We start from the raw sequence: 20,560 nt of genomic DNA, 5'->3' as shown, positions 1-20,560 counted from the left end.
ACAGTCAAAAATAAATCATAAGGAATAAGGTTTTGAAGTGTCTGTCCTATACCTAGGAGATATAAGAAAGCTCAGGAAATATGTATATATATATATATATATATATATATATATATATATATATATTTACACATATTTAAGCCCTTATTTTTGTTGGCACAAAACTACCTCCATACTTCCATTCATTTGTATGGGTTACCTTTAGACGAGTCCTGGGACACTTATTCAATGTAGAGCAGAACAGAGATCACCATCGTGTTCGTGAGAGTCTCCCCTTTCTACAGTAGGGTCATATTAACTGGATGTGGAAGGATAGGGGGATCCATCAAGAAAATACTCATAAGACTACTCAGATACACTTGAAAAAAAGAAGTCAGGAGTAAACATTGGCCTGTGATATACTACAGATATGATATGCTCAGGTCTATTTCAATCCAACCACATGTTAACTGAAGGTTACTGGAGTTGAGAATAGGAAAGTGGGGCTTTAGAATCACCTCTGGTCAACAGGGGCTGACAAGAAAGAGGGGCAGAGAGGAGTTGTGTGTGTGATGATGTCTCAACCTAGTGTGCGGCTCTCAGAGTACTCCATCCTGCGGGCAGTGATGGCGGCAGCCAGGTTAATGAAGCTGCGGGAGGGTGTGGTCTGGAGGAGGGGGGAGGACAGGGGAAGGGTGGCACACCGTGCTGCCAGGGCCCCACAGCTGCCCAGGTGTCTGGGAGGAGGAGGAGGAGGAGGAGGAGGAGGAGGAGGAGGAGAGGGAGAAAAGGATGTGTTAATCTGTGGTAAAGTCACTGGTCTTATGCTCAGATAGGTTTAGCCTGCTGTGTTGACAATTTTTTGTTTGATAGTCATCATTCTTTTCAAACACCAGCAGAATATAACTGAGTTTTACAGTATCATAACAAAAACAATCTACATTATTCTGTCCCAGTTTGGTGAAAATAGTCTGATAGTGTGTTTAAATCCCAGACTTAAAACAATGAGATCAGACCAAACCCTTTCAAAAAGCTCAATAACTTCCACTATGTAGTAGGTCTTTCTAAAATGGTTACTAAACTCAAAGACAAAGCTGAGACACCTGAGGGTTATGAACAGAGCACGTTGACTGCACATGTGTAGGAGCCTAGAAGACCTGCCAGAGGGACCCCCTTCCTCTCTCAGTCCTGTGAATCAACTGACTCAACATTCCAATGCAGCATCTTGCATTGACCCACTCAAAAATCACTGTCATACAAAATATGTAGCTGAATTGATAGCCTACCCTACATAATCACCTAGGCCAGTGCTTCCCGAACCTTTTCACTCATGCCCCCCTTTTATCATGTGGGAACATCTCGTGCACCCCCATGCCCCATGCCTGCCCCAATTGAATGAACTGCTACTATTGTTAAAAAAACAAGATGTTACTTTTTTTCTTAAAATTAGCCTTTTAATCAATACGAAACAGAATGTGCAAATACCAGTACTCATTCCATATTGAAATCAAGAAGAAAAATAATGAGAAAGGAGAAATAAACCAGCTTTCTGCTGTGCAATGTCACATTCCTATGACTAGGGTGGGCCAATTTCTCTTGTAGATTTACTCAATTTGAAATAAAAATTAAAGTGGTTCTGGAAGTTTTCTAAGGGTGATTATTAGGTTGCATAAACATGATTAGTGCTTTCCCCACAATTTCGGCCTACAAATATGTTTTCTAAACATAGTAGGGAGGAGGTTAGATTGCTGCCGCTGGTCAGAGTCTGGGAGACAGGGAGGTTGCCTCTGATTGGGGAGAGAAACAGGCTTGCTTGTAGCATACCGTTATATCTGTGGCATACCGTTCGGATGCTGCAGACGTTTTGGTGAGAAGACCGATTTTCGGGATGTCTCCTGGTCTGACAAACAGTGCTGTAGCTCTGCCACTTTCAACCGCAGATGCGGAAGGGCGACACAGGCGGATGCGTTGGATTTAGATGTTTTTATTACGTTACTTAGATTGACATACCGGTGCGTCAATAGGCTCTAGGGGTTAAATCCTACCCATTCATATTTCATTTTCTATATACCTGGCTGCTTGGGATGTTCCACCCTGGAGTAACTGGTCCTTCTGATTATCCTGACATGAAGGGGAGACTCGGAATGGTTGTCAAACTTTTCACTCTTAGCTGAATTTCTGAATGTAATTGTATCATATTAACATTTCAGAATAAATGAGTGCTGTAAATATGTTTCATGTAAATATGTTAGATTATCATGCTGGGACATGTACATGTAGGTTTTCTTAACTTCTACTTGCATCCCTAAAGCCAACACTAGTTGACACCCCACCTAGTAATCAGGCTAACACCGAGCTCCACCTTACCACTCACAACTGAAACTATTTCATGAAGTTTAATTAAATAGGTACACATGAAATCATTCATGAAACAAAAGCAGTCGTTTACATTTTTTTATCACAGCCATTGAACTCTGTAACTGTTTTAACGTTACAACTGGCCTCATGGTGAAATCCCTTAGCGGTTTCCTTCCTCTTTGGCAACTGAGTTAGGAAGGACGCCTGTATCTTTGTAGTGACTGGGTGTATTGATACACCATCCAAAGTGCAATTAATTAACTTCACCATGCTCAAAGGAATATTCAATGTCTGCTTTATTTTAATTTTTACACCTCTACCAATAGGTGTCCTTCTTTGCGAGGCATTGGAAATCCTCCACTGGTCTTTGTGGTTGAATCAGTGTTTGAAATCCACTGCCCAACTTAGGGGCCTTACAGATAATTGTATGTGTGGGGTACAGAGATGTGTTAGTCATGTTAAAATAATGTTAAACACTATTATTGCACACAGAGTGAGTCCATGCAACTTATTATGTAACTAGTTAAGCAAATGTTTACTCCTGAATGTATTTAGGCTGGCCAAAACAAACGGTTTGAATAGTTATTGCCTGAAGATATTTCAGCTTTTCATTTTTTATACAATTCAGGCTGTAACACAACAAAATGTGGAAAGGGGTGTGAATACTTTCCGAAGGCACTGTATGTTTGCATGCACAAGAGTGCACCTGTTTGTGTTGAGGCAGGGGTAAGAATTTAGCCTATGATATCAAATAAATTAGAGCCTGCTGTTACATGACATGGCCTTTCTGTAAATTTGATGTCAATCTTATTTTAAATGTCATATGTCAGACCATTTCAATGTCAAGCACACATATTTTTCTGACTGTGGAGAACACTTAATAAATTGATATTTTTGCAAAACATGGAGTGTAATTATCCTTAGCTTGTGCTGTATGAAAATGCTTAGCTTGTGCTATATGCTAAATGTAAGTTAGATTTAGTTTGATGAATATAGGAACATAGTTTTCTGGAAGACTATAATTTAGAAAATGTTTACCCTTTACATGTAAGATAAATTGTTGATGTATACTGCTATGACAGTGTTATGAATATAATTTAGAACAAGTTAACCGTTTACATGTAAGATAAAGTCCCCTGTAGCTCAGTTGGTAGAGCATTGCGCTTGCAACGCCAGGGTTGTGGGTTCGTTTCCTACGGGGGGCCAGTATGAAAATGTATGCACTCACTAACTGTAAGTCGCTCTGGATAAGAGCGTCTGCTAAATGACTCAAATGTAAATGTAATAAATTGTTGATATATACTGCTATGACTGTGTTACGAGAAATTGCCTTTCTGTAAATTTTATGTCAATCTGATTTTAAATGTCATATGTCAGACCATTTTAATGTCAAGCACACATATTTTTCTGACTGTGGAGAACACTGTGTAAACTGATATTTTTGCAAAAGGGTGGAGTGTAATTATCCTTAGCTTGTGCTATATGAAAATGCTTACTTAGCTTGTGATATATGCAAAATGTAAGTTAGATTTAGTTTGACGTCTATAGGAACATAGATTTCTGGAAGACTATAATTTAGAACAAGTTAACCTTTTACATGTAAGATAAATGGTTGATATCTACTGCTATTATAGTGTTATGAGAATGCAGGCTCACAATGCAGAAAGAAACACCTTGTACGTGACCTTATCTGACTGGTATACATACTGTAAAAATATAATGTAACTCCCTTCAGGGCACTTCACTAAGTTCACTGTCGCACAAAATCTGTTATTTGCTGCATGTATTGGTTATTCATTTAGGCAAATCTTTCTTTGACATAGTTTCCTTGCTACGTATAGGCCTAGATTTGACATACCATGAACCCCTCTATTATGAATTGATGTTAGATCAAAATGTATCCAAAATAACCTTGTGTACCCAGATTAAACCTAGTCCTGGACAAAATATTTGCATTGAACATCACATTTTTAGTCTAGGACTAGACTTCTATGTTTGGAAAACCAGTCCAATGTGTTGACTGATGAGCATAAAGAGTGGATTATTTCTAAGGTTGGTCATGGGAGTGGCCAAACAGGTGTAACAGAAGACATCTCAGACCAGTGAGTGTTAAAGCTACAGTATGTGATTTGAAAAACAACTAAATGGGATCCCCACCACTTGTTTTTGGTAAACAGCTGAGGGATGGGGCTAGGGAAATGTACCACCCTCAGATTCATAGACAGTGCTCTAGATGCAAGGAACAACTTCCACATGATAGATTTAACCATATTTTGAAGCTAAACATTTTGTTTACAGCGTTGTTTGTAAACAATGGAGTAATAAAACGTTATATTTTGGGTTATGATAAAGACAGACCGTTGTGGTAAGGTCATGAGTAATGTATTAGTTATATTCTTCAAAGAATCAATGGGTATAATTGAGATTACCATTGAACAGACTCCCAAATCCCAGACAGTATCTTCAAACAGAAGACTATGATAGGGTTTCTCCCTATAGATAGATAAGTAGTTTATTAATCTAAACTGACATATGGAATTGTTTTAGGAAGGTCGTACCATGGATCATTTAGCTTTTTGATTTGGAATTTTACGAACCCTTTAAGTATCAAAAGATTATATTAAAAACATGTTTTGATAAAATATTGAATTTGGCCTTTACTGCTATAGCCCATAGAAATGCATTGATTAACAAACACATTCATAAATGTCAAAAAAGACAGTCAAAAAATAAATCATAAGGAATACGGTTTTGAAGTGTCTGTCCTATACCTAGGAGATATAAGAAAGCTCAGGAAATATGTATATACAGTGGGGGAAAAAAGTATTTAGTCAGCCACCAATTGTGCAAGTTCTCCCACTTAAAAAGATGAGAGATGCCTGTAATTTTCATCATAGGTACACGTCAACTATGACAGACAAATTGAGAATTTTCTTTCCAGAAAATCACATTGTAGGATTTTTAATGAATTTATTTGCAAATTATGGTGGAAAATAAGTATTTGGTCACCTACAAACAAGCAAGATTTCTGGCTCTCACAGACCTGTAACTTCTTCTTTAAGAGGCTCCTCTGTCCTCCACTCGTTACCTGTATTAATGGCACCTGTTTGAACTTGTTATCAGTATAAAATACACCTGTCCACAACCTCAAACAGTCACACTCCAAACTCCACTATGGCCAAGACCAAAGAGCTGTCAAAGGACACCAGAAACAAAATTGTAGACCTGCACCAGGCTGGGAAGACTGAATCTGCAATAGGTAAGCAGCTTGGTTTGAAGAAATCAACTGTGGGAGCAATTATTAGGAAATGGAAGACATACAACACCACTGATAATCTCCCTCGATCTGGGTCTCCACGCAAGATCTCACCCCGTGGGGTCAAAATGATCACAAGAACGGTGAGCAAAAATCCCAGAACCACACGGGGGACCTAGTGAATGACCTGCAGAGAGCTGGGACCAAAGTAACAAAGCCTACCATCAGTAACACACTGCGCCGCCAGGGACTCAAATCCTGCTGTGTCCCCCTGCTTAAGCCAGTACATGTCCAGGCCCGTCTGAAGTTTGCTAGAGTGCATTTGGATGATCCAGAAGAGGATTGGGAGAATGTCATATGGTCAGATGAAACCAAAATAGAACTTTTTGGTAAAAACTCAACTCGTCGTGTTTGGAGTACAAAGAATGCTGAGTTGCATCCAAAGAACACCATACCTACTGTGAAGCATGGGTGTGGAAACATCATGCTTTGGGGCTGTTTTTCTGCAAAGGGACCAGGACGACTGATCCGTGTAAAGGAAAGAATGAATGGGGCCATGTATCGTGAGATTTTGAGTGAAAATCTCCTTCCATCAGCAAGGGCATTGAAGATAAAACGTGGCTGGGTCTTTCAGCATGACAATGATCGCAAACACACCGCCCGGGCAACGAAGGAGTGGCTTCGTAAGAAGCATTTCAAGGTCCTGGAGTGGCTAGCCAGTCTCCAGATCTCAACCCCATAGAAAATCTTTGGAGGGGAGTTGAAAATCTGTGTTGCCCAGCGACAGCCCCAAAACATCACTGCTCTAGAGGAGATCTGCATGGAGGAATGGGCCAAAATACCAGCAACAGTGTGTGAAAACCTTGTGAAGACTTACAGAAAACGTTTGACCTGTGTCATTGCCAACAAAGGGTATATAACAAAGTATTGAGAAACTTTTGTTATTGACCAAATACTTATTTTCCACCATAATTTGCAAATAAATTCATAGAAAATCCTACAATGTGATTTTCTGGAATTTCTTTTCATTTTGTCTGTCATAGTTGACGTGTACCTATGATGAAAATTACAGGCCCTCTCATCTTTTTAAGTGGGAGAACTTTGCACAATTGGTGGCTGACTAAATACTTTTTTTCCCCACTGTATATATATACAGTGGGAAAAAATGTATTTAGTCAGCCACCAATTGTGAAGTTCTCCCACTTAAAAAGATGAGAGAGGCCTGTAATTTTCATCATAGGTACAAGTCAACTATGACAGACAAATTGAGGAAAAAAAATCAGAAAATCACATTGTAGGATTTTTTATGAATTTATTTGCAAATGATGGTGGAAAATAAGTATTTGGTCACCTACAAACAAGCAAGATTTCTGGCTCTCACAGACCTGTAACTTCTTCTTTAAGAGGCTCCTCTGTCCTCCACTCATTACCTGTATTAATGGCACCTGTTTGAACTTGTTATCAGTATAAAAGACACCTGTCCACAACCTCAAACAGTCACACTCCAAACTCCACTATGGCCAAGACCAAAGAGCTGTCAAAGGACACCAGAAACAAAATTGTAGACCTGCACCAGGCTGGGAAGACTGAATCTGCAATAGGTAAGCAGCTTGGTTTGAAGAAATCAACTGTGGGAGCAATTATTAGGAAATGGAAGACATACAAGACCACTGATAATCTCCTTCGATCTGGGGCTCCACGCAAGTTCTCACCCCATGGGGTCAAAATGATCACAAGAACGGTGAGCAAAAATCCCAGAACCACACGGGGGGACCTAATGAATGACCTGCAGAGAGCTGGGACCAAAGTAACAAAGCCTACCATCAGTAACACACTACGCCGCCAGGGACTCAAATCCTGCAGTGCCAGACGTGTCCCCCTGCTTAAGCCAGTACATGTCCAGGCCCGTCTGAAGTTTGCTAGAGTGCATTTGGATGATCCAGAAGAGGATTGGGAGAATGCCATATGGTCAGATGAAACCAAAATATAACTTTTTGGTAAAAACTCAACTTGTCGTGTTTGGAGGACAAAGAATGCTGAGTTGCACCATACCTACTGTGAAGCATGGGGGTGGAAACATCATGCTTTGGGGCTGTTTTTCTGCAAAGGGACCAGGACGACTGATCCGTGTAAAGGAAAAGAATGAATGGGGCCATGTATCGTGAGATTTTGAGTGAAAACCTCCTTCCATCAGCAAGGGCATTGAAGATGAAACGTGGCTGGGTCTTTCAGCATGACAATGTTCCCAAACACACTGCCCGGGCAACGAAGGAGTGGCTTCGTAAGAAGCATTTCAAGGTCCTGGAGTGGCCTAGCCAGTCTCCAGATCTCAACCCCATAGAAAATCTTTGGAGGGAGTTGAAAGTCCGTGTTGCCCAGCGACAGCCCCAAAACATCACTGCTCTAGAGGAGATCTGCATGGAGGAATGGGCCAAAATACCAGCAACAGTGTGTGAAAACCTTGTGAAGACTTACAGAAAACGTTTGACCTGTGTCATTGCCAACAAAGGGTATATAACAAAGTATTGAGAAACTTTTGTTATTGACCAAATACTTATTTTCCACCATAATTTGCTAATAAATTCATTAAAAATCCTACTATGTGATTTTCTGGAATTTTATTTCTAATTTTGTCTGTCATAGTTGACGTGTACCTATGATGAAAATTACAGGCCTCTCTCATCTTTTTAAGTGGGAGAACTTGCACAATTGGTGGCTGACTAAATACTTTTTTTCCCCACTGTATATATTACACATATTTAAGCCCTTATTTTTGTTGGCACAAAACTACCTCCATACTTCCATTCATTTGTATGGGTTACCTTTAGACGAGTCCTGGGACACTTATTCAATGTAGAGCAGAACAGAGATCACCATCGTGTTCGTGAGAGTCTCCCCTTTCTACAGTAGGGTCATATTAACTGGATGTGGAAGGATAGGGGGGATCCATCAAGAAAATACTCATAAGACTACTCAGATACACTTGAAAAAAGAAGTCAGGAGTAAACATTGGCCTGTGATATACTACAGATACGATATGCTCAGGTCTATTTCAATCCAACCACATGTTAACTGAAGGTTACTGGAGTTGAGAATAGGAGAGTGGGGCTTTAGAATCACCTCTGGTCAACAGGGGCTGACAAGAAAGAGGGGCAGAGAGGAGTTGTGTGTGTGATGATGTCTCAACCTAGTGTGCGGCTCTCAGAGTACTCCATCCAGCGGGCAGTGATGGCGGCAGCCAGGTTAATGAAGCTGCGGGAGGGTGTGGTCTGGAGGAGGGGGGAGGACAGGGGAAGGGTGGCACACCGTGCTGCCAGGGCCCCACAGCTGCCCAGGTGTCTGGGAGGAGGAGGAGGAGGAGGAGGAGAGGGAGAAAAGGATGTGTTAATCTGTGGTAAAGTCACTGGTCTTATGCTCAGATAGGTTTAGCCTGCTGTGTTGACAATTTTTTGTTTGATAGTCATCATTCTTTTCAAACACCAGCAGAATATAACTGAGTTTTACAGTATCATAACAAAAACAATCTACATTATTCTGTCCCAGTTTAGTGAAAATAGTCTGATAGTGTGTTTAAATCCCAGACTTAAAACAATGAGATCAGACCAAACCCTTTCAAAAGCTCAATAACTTCCACTATGTAGTAGGTCTTTCTAAAATGGTTACTAAACTCAAAGACAAAGCTGAGACACCTGAGGGTTATGAACAGAGTACGTTGACTGCACATGTGTAGGAGCCTAGAAGACCTGCCAGAGGGACCCCCTTCCTCTCTCAGTCCTGTGAATCAACTGACTCAACATTCCAATGCAGCATCTTGCATTGACCCACTCAAAAATCACTGTCATACAAAATATGTAGCTGAATTGATAGCCTACCCTACATAATCACCTAGGCCAGTGCTTCCGAACCTTTTCACTCATGCCCCCTTTTATCATGTGGGAACATCTCGTGCACCCCCATGCCCCATGCCTGCCCCAATTGAATGAACTGCTACTATTGTTAAAAAAACAAGATGTTACTTTTTTTCTTAAAATTAGCCTTTTAATCAATACGAAACAGAATGTGCAAATACCAGTACTCATTCCATATTGAAATCAAGAAGAAAAATAATGAGAAAGGAGAAATAAACCAGCTTTCTGCTGTGCAATGTCACATTCCTATGACTAGGGTGGGCCAATTTCTCTTGTAGATTTACTCAATTTGAAATAAAAATTAAAGTGGTTCTGGAAGTTTTCTAAGGGTGATTATTAGGTTGCATAAACATGATTAGTGCTTTCCCCCACAATTTCGGCCTACAAATATGTTTTCTAAACATAGTAGGGAGGAGGTTAGATTGCTGCCGCTGGTCAGAGTCTGGGGGAGACAGGAGGTTGCCTCTGATTGGGGAGAGAAACAGGCTTGCTTGTAGCATACCGTTATATCTGTGGCATACCGTTCGGATGCTGCAGACGTTTTGGTGAGAAGACCGATTTTCGGGATGTCTCCTGGTCTGACAAACAGTGCTGTAGCTCTGCCACTTTCAACCGCAGATAAGGAAGGGCGACACAGGCGGATGCGTTGGATTTAGATTTTTTTATTACGTTACTTAGATTGACATACCGGTGCGTCAATAGGCTCTAGGGGTTAAATCCTACCCATTCATATTTCATTTTCTATATACCTGGCTGCTTGGGATGTTCCACCCTGGAGTAACTGGTCCTTCTGATTATCCTGACATGAAGGGGAGACTCGGAATGGTTGTCAAACTTTTCACTCTTAGCTGAATTTCTGAATGTAATTGTATCATATTAACATTTCAGAATAAATGAGTGCTGTAAATATGTTTCATGTAAATATGTTAGATTATCATGCTGGGACATGTACATGTAGGTTTGCTTAACTTCTACTTGCATCCCTAAAGCCAACACTAGTTGACACCCCACCTAGTAATCAGGCTAACACCGAGCTCCACCTTACCACTCACAACTGAAACTATTTCATGAAGTTTAATTAAATAAGTACACATGAAATAATTCATGAAACAAAAGCAGTCGTTTACATTTTTTTATCACAGCCATTGAACTCCGTAACTGTTTTAACGTTACAACTGGCCTCATGGTGAAATCCCTTAGCGGTTTCCTTCCTCTTTGGCAACTGAGTTAGGAAGGACGCCTGTATCTTTGTAGTGACTGGGTGTATTGATACACCATCCAAAGTGCAATTAATTAACTTCACCATGCTCAAAGGAATATTCAATGTCTGCTTTATTTTAATTTTTACACCTCTACCAATAGGTGTCCTTCTTTGCGAGGCATTGGAAAACCTCACTGGTCTTTGTGGTTGAATCAGTGTTTGAAATCCACTGCCCAACTTAGGGCCTTACAGATAATTGTATGTGTGGGGTACAGAGATGTGTTAGTCATGTTAAAAAAATGTTAAACACTATTATTGCACACAGAGTGAGTCCATTTAACTTATTATGTAACTAGTTAAGCAAATGTTTACTCCTGAATTTATTTAGGCTGGCCAAAACATACGGTTTGAATAGTTATTGCCTGAAGATATTTCAGCTTTTCATTTTTTATACAATTCAGGCTGTAACACAACAAAATGTGGGAAACAGTAAAGGGGGTGTGAATACTTTCCGAAGGCACTGTATGTTTGCATGCACAAGAGTGCACCTGTTTGTGTTGAGGCAGGGGTAAGAATTTAGCCTATGATATCAAATAAATTAGAGCCTGCTGTTACATGACATGACCTTTCTGTAAATTTGATGTCAATTTTATTTTAAATGTCATATGTCAGACCATTTCAATGTCAAGCACACATATTTTTCTGACTGTGGAGAACACTTAATAAATTGATATTTTTGCAAAACATGGAGTGTAATTATCCTTAGCTTGTGCTGTATGAAAATGCTTAGCTTGTGCTATATGCTAAATGTAAGTTAGATTTAGTTTGATGAATATAGGAACATAGTTTTCTGGAAGACTATAATTTAGAAAATGTTTACCCTTTACATGTAAGATAAATTGTTGATGTATACTGCTATGACAGTGTTATGAATATAATTTAGAACAAGTTAACCGTTTACATGTAAGATAAAGTCCCCTGTAGCTCAATTGGTAGAGCATGGCGCGCAACGCCAGGGTTGTGGGTTCGTTTCCTACAGGGGGCCCAGTATGAAAATGTATGCACTCACTAACTGTAAGTCGCTCTGGATAGGAGCGTCTGCTAAATGACTCAAATGTAAATGTAATAAATTGTTGATATATACTGCTATGACTGTGTTACGAGAAATTGCCTTTCTGTACATTTTATGTCAATCTGATTTTAAATGTCATATGTCAGACCATTTTAATGTCAAGCACACATATTTTTCTGACTGTGGAGAACACTGTGTAAACTGATATTTTTGCAAAAGGGTGGAGTGTAATTATCCTTAGCTTGTGCTATATGAAAATGCTTACTTAGCTTGTGATATATGCAAATGTAAGTTAGATTTAGTTTGACGTCTATAGGAACATAGTTTTCTGAAGACTATAATTTAGAACAAGTTAACCTTTTACATGTAAGATAAATGGTTGATATCTACCGCTATTATAGTGTTATGAGAATGCAGGCTCACAATGCAGAAAGAAACACCTTGTACGTGACCTTATCTGACTGGTATACATACTGTAAAAATATAATGTAACTCCCTTCAGGGCACTTCACTAAGTTCACTGTCGTACAAAATCTGTTATTTGCTGCATGTATTGGTTATTCATTTAGGCAAATCTTTCTTTGACATAGTTTCCTTACTACGTATAGGCCTAGATTTGACATACCATGAACCCCCTCTATTATGAATTGATGTTAGTGTGACGATCCCGGCTGTCTGAGTCGGGTCCTGTCTGGTGACTAGTGTTCCTGCTCGTATTCTCCAGTTTCCCGAGGGTTCGGGAACGCTCCGGGGAGCGCTCTGGTTTTCCGCACCTGCATCCCATCAGCAATCTGCACACCTGGTCCTGATCATCACCCTTCTTAGGCTCTCTGGCCCAACATCCAGTTCCTGCCGGATCGTTAGCCGTGAACAGTATGTTTGTCAGCGTATCAGCCTTCGAGTTCTAGCGTTAGTTTTGTTGTTTTGCACCTTGTTGATTTGCTGTGTACTCACCTCGTTTTGTTCTGTCTGCAGTCTCTCACCCGAACCTTCACCCCAACCTCTGCCTGATGGTCGGCGGCTGCCGAGCCAGTACGGACCAACCACGGCACCCTCAACAACCCATCCACGCCACCCGCTCTGTTCCCTGGATTATTCAGCTTCACTCGGACTCTATAAATAAACACTCACCTTTGTCTCACGTATCGTGTCCTGGTCTGCTTCTGGGTTCTGGCTTAGTTAACCGTGACAGAACGATCCGGCCAGATGAACCCAGCGGACCTGGACTCTGTTCCGCCATGCTATTACCCAGCAGGAGAAGATGTTGGGCTATCATAGCACGGTACTACAGGAGATCGCGTTGTCAGTTCGAACCTTTCTACCGGTCTGACGGAGGTCCAGAACCAACGCAAGTGTCCGGTGGAGGATCCACTAACGGTTTCACCATCTCGCCTGCCGCTTCTGAAGCTGTGTCCATCCGTGAGCCCAAGGTTCCGACGCCCGGATAAGTATGAGGGAGAGCTGGGAAGATGCCGTTCCTTCCTTATGCAGTGTGGACTAGTGTTCGATCTACAGCCCTACTTATGCCACAGACAAGGCTAGGATAGCCTTTGTGATTGAGTTGCTGCGTGGTCGAGCGCTGAGTGGGCGTCAGCCGTTTGGGAACTGACAGGATCCCTGCATGGCTTCATACCAGGGGTTCACGGCCGAGATGAGGAAGCTCTTCGACCATTCCGTCCGAGGGAGGGACGCAGCTAGGCGCCTGTTTTCGCTCGCCAAGGAACTCGCAGCGTGGCCGACTTCGTGATCGAGTTCAAGACGTTGGCTGTGGAGAGATGGGTGAACGAGGAGTCTCTGCAAGCGGCCTTTTACCAGGGTCTGTCGGAGCAGCTCAAGGATGAGTTGATCTCTATCCGGAGCCTAGTGACCTGGACAGCTTGGTAGCTTTGTCTATTCGGGTGGATAATCGAGTCCGAGAGCGAAGGAGGGAGAAGCAATGGGTTCCGTCCAACCGATCAGCTTCTCAGGATCCAGTCGGGTCGCTCCGCGCGGCTCGCTAAAGTTGGGAGGACTTTTGGCGAGCCAGTTTCGACCTCTCTCAATACCTCTGTCAGACCCGTTTCCGGCTACCCTGATGAACAGGAATCAGAGCTTAGCGATTAACGCTTTTATCGATTCAGGTGCCGATGGAAGCTTTTAGATGCGAGTTGGTGGAACAGCTGGGGCTTTCCAAGGAGCAATTGCGGAAGCCATTGAAGCTACCACTCTGAACGGCAGTAGTCTGGCACGTATCACGATGAGGACTGAACCGGTTAAGATGCGGTTGTCGGGGGAATCATTCTGAGATGATTTCATTCTTCATTCTGCCGTCTTCCCATGTTCCTCTGGTCCTGAATACCCCTGGCTGAAGGAACACAATCCCACGTCGATTGGGTGACGGGCAAGGTAACGAGTTGGAGCCTTGATTGTCATGCTAACTGTCTCAAGACTGCCTGCCCCCCATTCGGTTCCCAGTCAGGTGATTGAGGCTAAACCCCCAGATTTGTCCCTGGTTCCCGAGACATATCACGATTTGGGGAAGTTTTCAGTAAGCAGAAGGCTCTGTCACTCCTCCCCACCGACCATATGATTGTGCCATCAACCTGGTCCCTGGAGCTGTCTACCCCAAGGGAAGGTTATACAGCATCTCCCGACCTGAACGTGAGGCGTTGGAGACCTACATCAAGGAGTCCCTAGCTGCTGGTCTCGTTGGTCCCTCGTCCATCACCCCTGGGGGCAGGATTCTTCTTTGTGGGTAAGAAGGATGGCTCTCTTCGACCGTGTATTGATTATCGGGGGTTGAATGACATCACGGTCAAGAACAAGTATCCCCTGCCCTTGATGAGTTCTGCCTTCGACTCCTTACAGGGTGCTACGGTGTTCACCAAGCTAGACCCTACGCAATGCGTATCACCTGGTCCGGATCAGAGAGGGGGACGAGTGGTTGACGGGTTTCAATACACCGATGGGTCACTTCGAGGTATCAGGTGATGCCGCTTTGGACTGACCAATGCTCCAGCGGTATTCCAGAGTATGGTGAACGACGCCCTGAGAGATATGATCGGTCTCTTTGTGTTTGTTTACCTGGATGACATTCTGATCTTCTCGAAGGAACCTTCCGACCACGTCCAGCATGTCCGGCAGGTTCTGCAGCGATTGTTGGAGAATCGCCTGTTTGTGAAGGCCGAGAAGTCCGAGTTTCACGCCCACACGACATCCTTTCTCGGGTACATCATCTCCAGGGGAGAGATTAGGGATGGACCAGGAGAAGGTTAGAGCGGTTCTGGAATGGGCCCCAGCCGGGGTACGAGATTGCAGCTCCAGAGATTTTTGGGGTTTGCAATTTCTACCGTAGATTCATCCGGGATTACAGCCGTGTGGCCGCTCCGTTAACTGCCTTGACTTCCAGCATCAGGACCTTCAAGTGGAATCCGGAGGCGGATCGAGCGTTTCTGGATTTGAAGAGGCGATTCACCAACGCACCGATTCTCTCTCAACCGACACGGCCCGTCAGTTCTGCCGTTGAAGTGGACGCGTCTGATGTGGGAGTTGGCGCCATCCTGTCGCAGCGATGCTCCACGGACAGTAAACTCCATCCCTGCGCCTACTACTCGCCGCCTTTCGCCTGCGGAGAGGAATTACGATGTGGGTAACCGGGAGCTTCTCTGGTGAAACTTGCCTTGGAGGAGTGGCGCCACTGGTTGGAGGGGCGGAGCAACCGTTTATGGTGGACGGACCACAAGAATCTTGCTTACGTGCAATCGGCTAAACGCCTCAACTCCGTCAGGCCAGGTGGGCGTTGTTTTTCGGACGATTCAAGTTTGCCCTGACGCTCCGACCTGGATCTAAGAACGGCAAGACGGACGCCTTGTCCCGGATGTTCTCCAAGACGGAGGAGAGTGGGTCCAAGACCGAGACAATCCCCTCCCCGGAACTGCGTCGTGAGGAGCAGTTATGGAAGATTGAGGAGGAGGTGCTGGCGCCCCGGACTCAGCCCGGTCCCGGTAACGGTCCACCCGGTCGGTTGTTTGTGCCTGAGTCGGTTCGTCCTGCTGTCCTCAAATGGTCCCACGTCAGCAAGATGGCTTGTCGCCCTGGCGTGGCTCGGACTATGGCGTTTCTTCGCAGACGCTTTTGGTGGCCCGCCGTGGCCGAGGATACCCGGGTTTTGTTGCTGCCTGTCCAGTGTGTGCGCAGAATAAGAGTACCAATCGGCCCAGCTCTGGACTACTTCACCCCCTTCCTATTCCCCGCGACCATGGTCGCATCTGGCCCTGGACTTCGTCACGGGGGTTGCCCCGCTACTGAGGGGAACACGGTCGTTCTGACTATCGTGGGACAGATTCAGCAAGTTCGCCCACTTTGTGCCAATTGCCAAGCTTCCCCTCTGCCTCGGAGACGTCCGAGATCCTGGTTAGGAGGTTTTCAGGGTCCACGGTTTGCCCAGTGAATCGTTTCCGACCGTGGCCCTCAGTTTACCTCTGCTGTCTGGAAGTCCTTCTGTTTGGCCGTGGAGCTACGGTCAGTCTCACATCTGGTTTTCACCCCCAATCCAATGGTCAGGCGGAGAGAGCCAACCAGAAGATGGAATCAACGCTACGCTGTCTGGTCTCTTCCAACCCCACCTCCTGGGTCTCCAGTTGCCTTGGGTTGAGTAGCCCACAATACTCTTCCCTACATCTGCCACTGGGATGTCTCCCTTCCAGTGCCTGTATGGCTACCAACCTCCTGTTTCCTTCTCGGAGAAGGAGCTCTCAGTGCCTTCTGTTCAGGCCCATCAGGCGGTTGCCACCGGACCTGGCACTCGGGCCAGACTCCTTAGAGTTTCGGACCGGTATCAGCTCCAGGCGAATCGTCGCCGGATTCCCGCTCCCACCTATACCATCGGAGATAGGGTTTGGTTGGCCACACGGGATCTTCCGTTACGGACTGAGTCTAGGAAGTTGTTGCCAAAGTTCATTGGTCCGTTTGTGGTGGAGAAGGTGATCAATCCAGTGGCAGTTCGACTCAAACTACCGAGGACGCTCAGAGTCCATCCCACCTTTCATGTCTCCTGCCTCAAGCCTGTCTTCCTCAGTCCTCTGTTGCCTCCTCCGCCTCCTCCTCCTCCTCCTCGGATGATCGGAGGTGGTCCCCTACACGGTCGTCGATCATGGATTCCAGACGGCGGGGCCGGGGTTTCCAGTATCTCGTGGACTGGGAGGGTATGGCCCTGAAGAGAGGAGTTGGATTCCGCGGCGACAGGTCCTAGACGCAGACCTCATCAGTGACTTCTACCGCCTCCATCCTGGCGCTCCGGAAATCCGTCCGGTGGCGTTGGATCGAGGGGGGGGCTACTGGGACGATCCCGGCTGTCTGAGTCGGGTCCTGTCTGGTGACTAGTGTTTCGCTCGTATTTCCAGTTTCCCGAGGTCGGGAACGCTCCGGGAGCGCTCTGGTTTTCCGCACCCATCCCATCAGCAATCTGCACACCTGGTCCTGATCATCACCCTTCTTAGGCTCTGCCCAACATCCAGTTCCCTGCCGGATGGTTAGCCATGAACAGTATGTTTGTCAGCGATATCAGCCTTTGAGTTCTAGCGTTAGTTTTGTTGTTTTGCACCTTGTTGATTTGCTGTGTTACTCACCTCCGTTTGTTCTGTCTCAGTCTCTCACCCGAACCTTCACCCAACCTCTGCCTGATGGTCGGGGCTGCCGAGCCAGTACCGGACCAACCACGGCACCCTCAACAACCCATCCACGCCACCCGCTCTGTTCCCTGGATTATTCAGCTTCACTCGGACTCTATAAATAAACACTCACCTTTGTCTCACGTACCGTGGTCCTGGTCTGCTTCTGGGTTCTGGCTTAGTTAACCGTGACAGTTAGATCAAAATGTATCCAAAATACCTTGTGTACCCAGAGATTAAACCTAGTCCTGGACAAAAAGATTTGCATTGAACATCACATTTCTAGTCTAGGACTAGACTTCTATGTTTGGAAACCAGTCCAATGTGTTGACTGGATGAGCATAAAGAGTGGATTATTTCTAAGGTTGGTCATGGGAGTGGCCATACAGGTGTAACAGAAGACATCTCAGACCAGTGAGTGTTAAAGCTACAGTATGTGATTTGAAAAACAACTAAATGGGATCCCACCACTTGTTTTTGGTAAACAGCTGAGGGATGGGGCTAGGGAAATGTACCACCCCTCAGATTCATAGACAGTGCTCTAGATGCAAGGAACAACTTCCACATGATAGATTTAACCATATTTTGAAGCTAAACATTTTGTTTACAGCGTTGTTTGTAAACAATGGAGTAATAAAACGTTATATTTTGGGTTATGATAAAGACAGACAGTTGTGGTAAGGTCATGAGTAATGTATTAGTTATATTCTTCAAAGAATCAATGGGTATATCAAGAATTGAGATTACCATTGAACAGACCCCCAAATCCCAGACAGTATCTTCAAACAGAAGACTATGATAGGGTTTCTCCCTATAGATAGATAAGTAGTTTATTAATCTAAACTGACATATGGAATTGTTTTAGGAAGGTCGTACCATGGATCATTTAGCTTTTTTGATTTGAATTTTACGAACCCTTTAAGTATCAAAGATTATATTAAAAACATGTTTTGATAAAATATTGAATTTGGCCTTTACTGCTATAGCTATAGAAATGCATTGATTAACAAACACATTCATAAATGTCAAAAAGATAGTCAAAAATTAATCATAAGGAATACGGTTTTGAAGTGTCTGTCCTATACCTAGGAGATATAAGAAAGCTCAGGAAATATGTATATATATATATTACACATATTTAAGCCCTTATTTTTGTTGAGCACCAAAACTACCTCCATACTTCCATTCATTTGTACATGGGTTACCTTTAGACGAGTCCTGGGACACTTATTCAATGTAGAGCAGAACAGAGATCACCATCGTGTTCGTGAGAGTCTCCCCTTTCTACAGTAGGGTCATATTAACTGGATGTGGAAGGATAGGGGGATCCATCAAGAAAATACTCATAAGACTACTCAGATACACTTGAAAAAAATAAGTCAGGAGTAAACATTGGCCTGTGATATACTACAGATATGATATGCTCAGGTCTATTTCAATCCAACCACATGTTAACTGAAGGTTACTGGAGTTGAGAATAGGAAAGTGGGGCTTTAGAATCACCTCTGGTCAACAGGGGCTGACAAGAAAGAGGGCAGAGAGGAGTTGTGTGTGTGATGATGTCTCAACCTAGTGTGCGGCTCTCAGAGTACTCCATCCAGCGGGCAGTGATGGTGGCAGCCAGGTTAATGAAGCTGCGGGAGGGTGTGGTCTGGAGGAGGGGGAGGACAGGGGGAAGGGTGGCACACCGTGCTGCCAGGGCCCCACAGCTGCCCAGGTGTCTGGGAGGAGGAGGAGGAGGAGGAGGAGAGGGAGAAAAGGATGTGTTAATCTGTGGTAAAGTCACTGGTCTTATGCTCAGATAGGTTTAGCCTGCTGTGTTGACTATTTTTTGTTTGATAGTCATCATTCTTTTCAAACACCAGCAGAATATAACTGAGTTTTACAGTATCATAACAAAAAACAATCTACATTATTCTGTCCCAGTTTGGTGAAAATAGTCTGATAGTGTGTTTAAATCCCAGACTTAAAACAATGAGATCAGACCAAACCCTTTCAAAAGCTCAATAACTTCCACTATGTAGTAGGTCTTTCTAAAATGGTTACTAAACTCAAAGACAAAGCTGAGACACCTGAGGTTTATGAACAGAGCACGTTGACTGCACATGTGTAGGAGCCTAGAAGACCTGCCAGAGGGACCCCCTTCCTCTCAGTCCTGTGAATCAACTGACTCAACATTCCAATGCAGCATCTTGCATTGGAGACCCACTCAAAAAATCACTGTCATACAAAATATGTAGCTGAATTGATAGCCTACCCTACATAATCACCTAGGCCAGTGCTTCCAAACCTTTCACTCATGCCCCCTTTTATCATGTGGGAACATCTCGTGCACCCCCATGCCCCAAAGTGCCTGCCCCAATTGAATGAACTGCTACTATTGTTAAAAAACAAGATGTTACTTTTTTTCTTAAAATTACCTTTTAATCAATACGAAACAGAATGTGCAAATACCAGTACTCATTCCATATTGAAATCAAGAAGAAAATAATGAGAAAGGAGAAATAAAACCAGCTTTCGCTGTGCAATGTCACATTCCTATGACTAGGGTGGCCAATTTCTCTTGTAGATTTACTCAATTTGAAATAAAAATTAAAGTGGTTCTGGAAGTTTTTAAGGGTGATTATTAGGTTGCATAAACATGATTAGTGCTTTCCCCCACACTTTCGGCCTACAAATATGTTTTCTAAACATAGTAGGGAGGAGGTTAGATTGCTGGCCGTGGTCAGAGTCTGGGGAGACAGGGAGGTTGCCCTGATTGGGGAGAGAAACAGGTTGCTGTAGCAATACCTATATTGTGCATACCGCTTGATGCTGCAGACGCTTTGGTGAGAAGACCGATTTCGGATGTTCCTGGTTGACAAAACAGTGCCGTAGCTCTGCTACATCTCGAACGAGATGCGAAGGGCGACAGCGGATGCGTTGGATTTAGATTTTTTTATTACGCTACTTAGATTGACATACCTAACGGCCAATAGGTCTAGGCGTTAAATCCCACCCATTCATATTTACACTTTCTATATACCTGGCTGCTTGGGGATGTTCCACCCTGGAGTAACTGGTCCCTGATTATCCTGACATGAAGGGGAGACTGGAATGGTTGTCAAACTTTTCACTCTTAGTCGAATTTCTGAATGT

At 43.8% G+C, this 20,560-nt stretch overlaps 1 protein-coding gene across 1 annotated transcript in view; it reads right to left on the bottom strand.

Annotated features, from left to right (window-relative positions):
- Positions 1-559: 559 nt before the first annotated feature.
- LOC121570204 (keratin, type I cytoskeletal 13-like) overlaps positions 560-20,560 on the bottom strand; it is a 50,704-nt gene continuing 30,703 nt past the window's right edge. Inside the window, exons 14-16 of the mRNA XM_045211152.1 lie at positions 19,015-19,143; positions 8,804-8,932; positions 560-716 (exon numbers count right to left, since the gene is read on the bottom strand). Of these exons, the coding sequence (XP_045067087.1) occupies positions 560-716; positions 8,804-8,932; positions 19,015-19,143 (415 nt within the window). The remainder of the gene's footprint in view (positions 717-8,803; positions 8,933-19,014; positions 19,144-20,560) is intronic.

The sequence above is a fragment of the Coregonus clupeaformis genome, chromosome 35, assembly GCF_020615455.1.
Source record: "Coregonus clupeaformis isolate EN_2021a chromosome 35, ASM2061545v1, whole genome shotgun sequence".
NCBI classification, from domain to species: Eukaryota; Metazoa; Chordata; class Actinopteri; order Salmoniformes; family Salmonidae; genus Coregonus; species Coregonus clupeaformis.
This window is presented reverse-complemented; position numbering and strand designations above follow the sequence as displayed.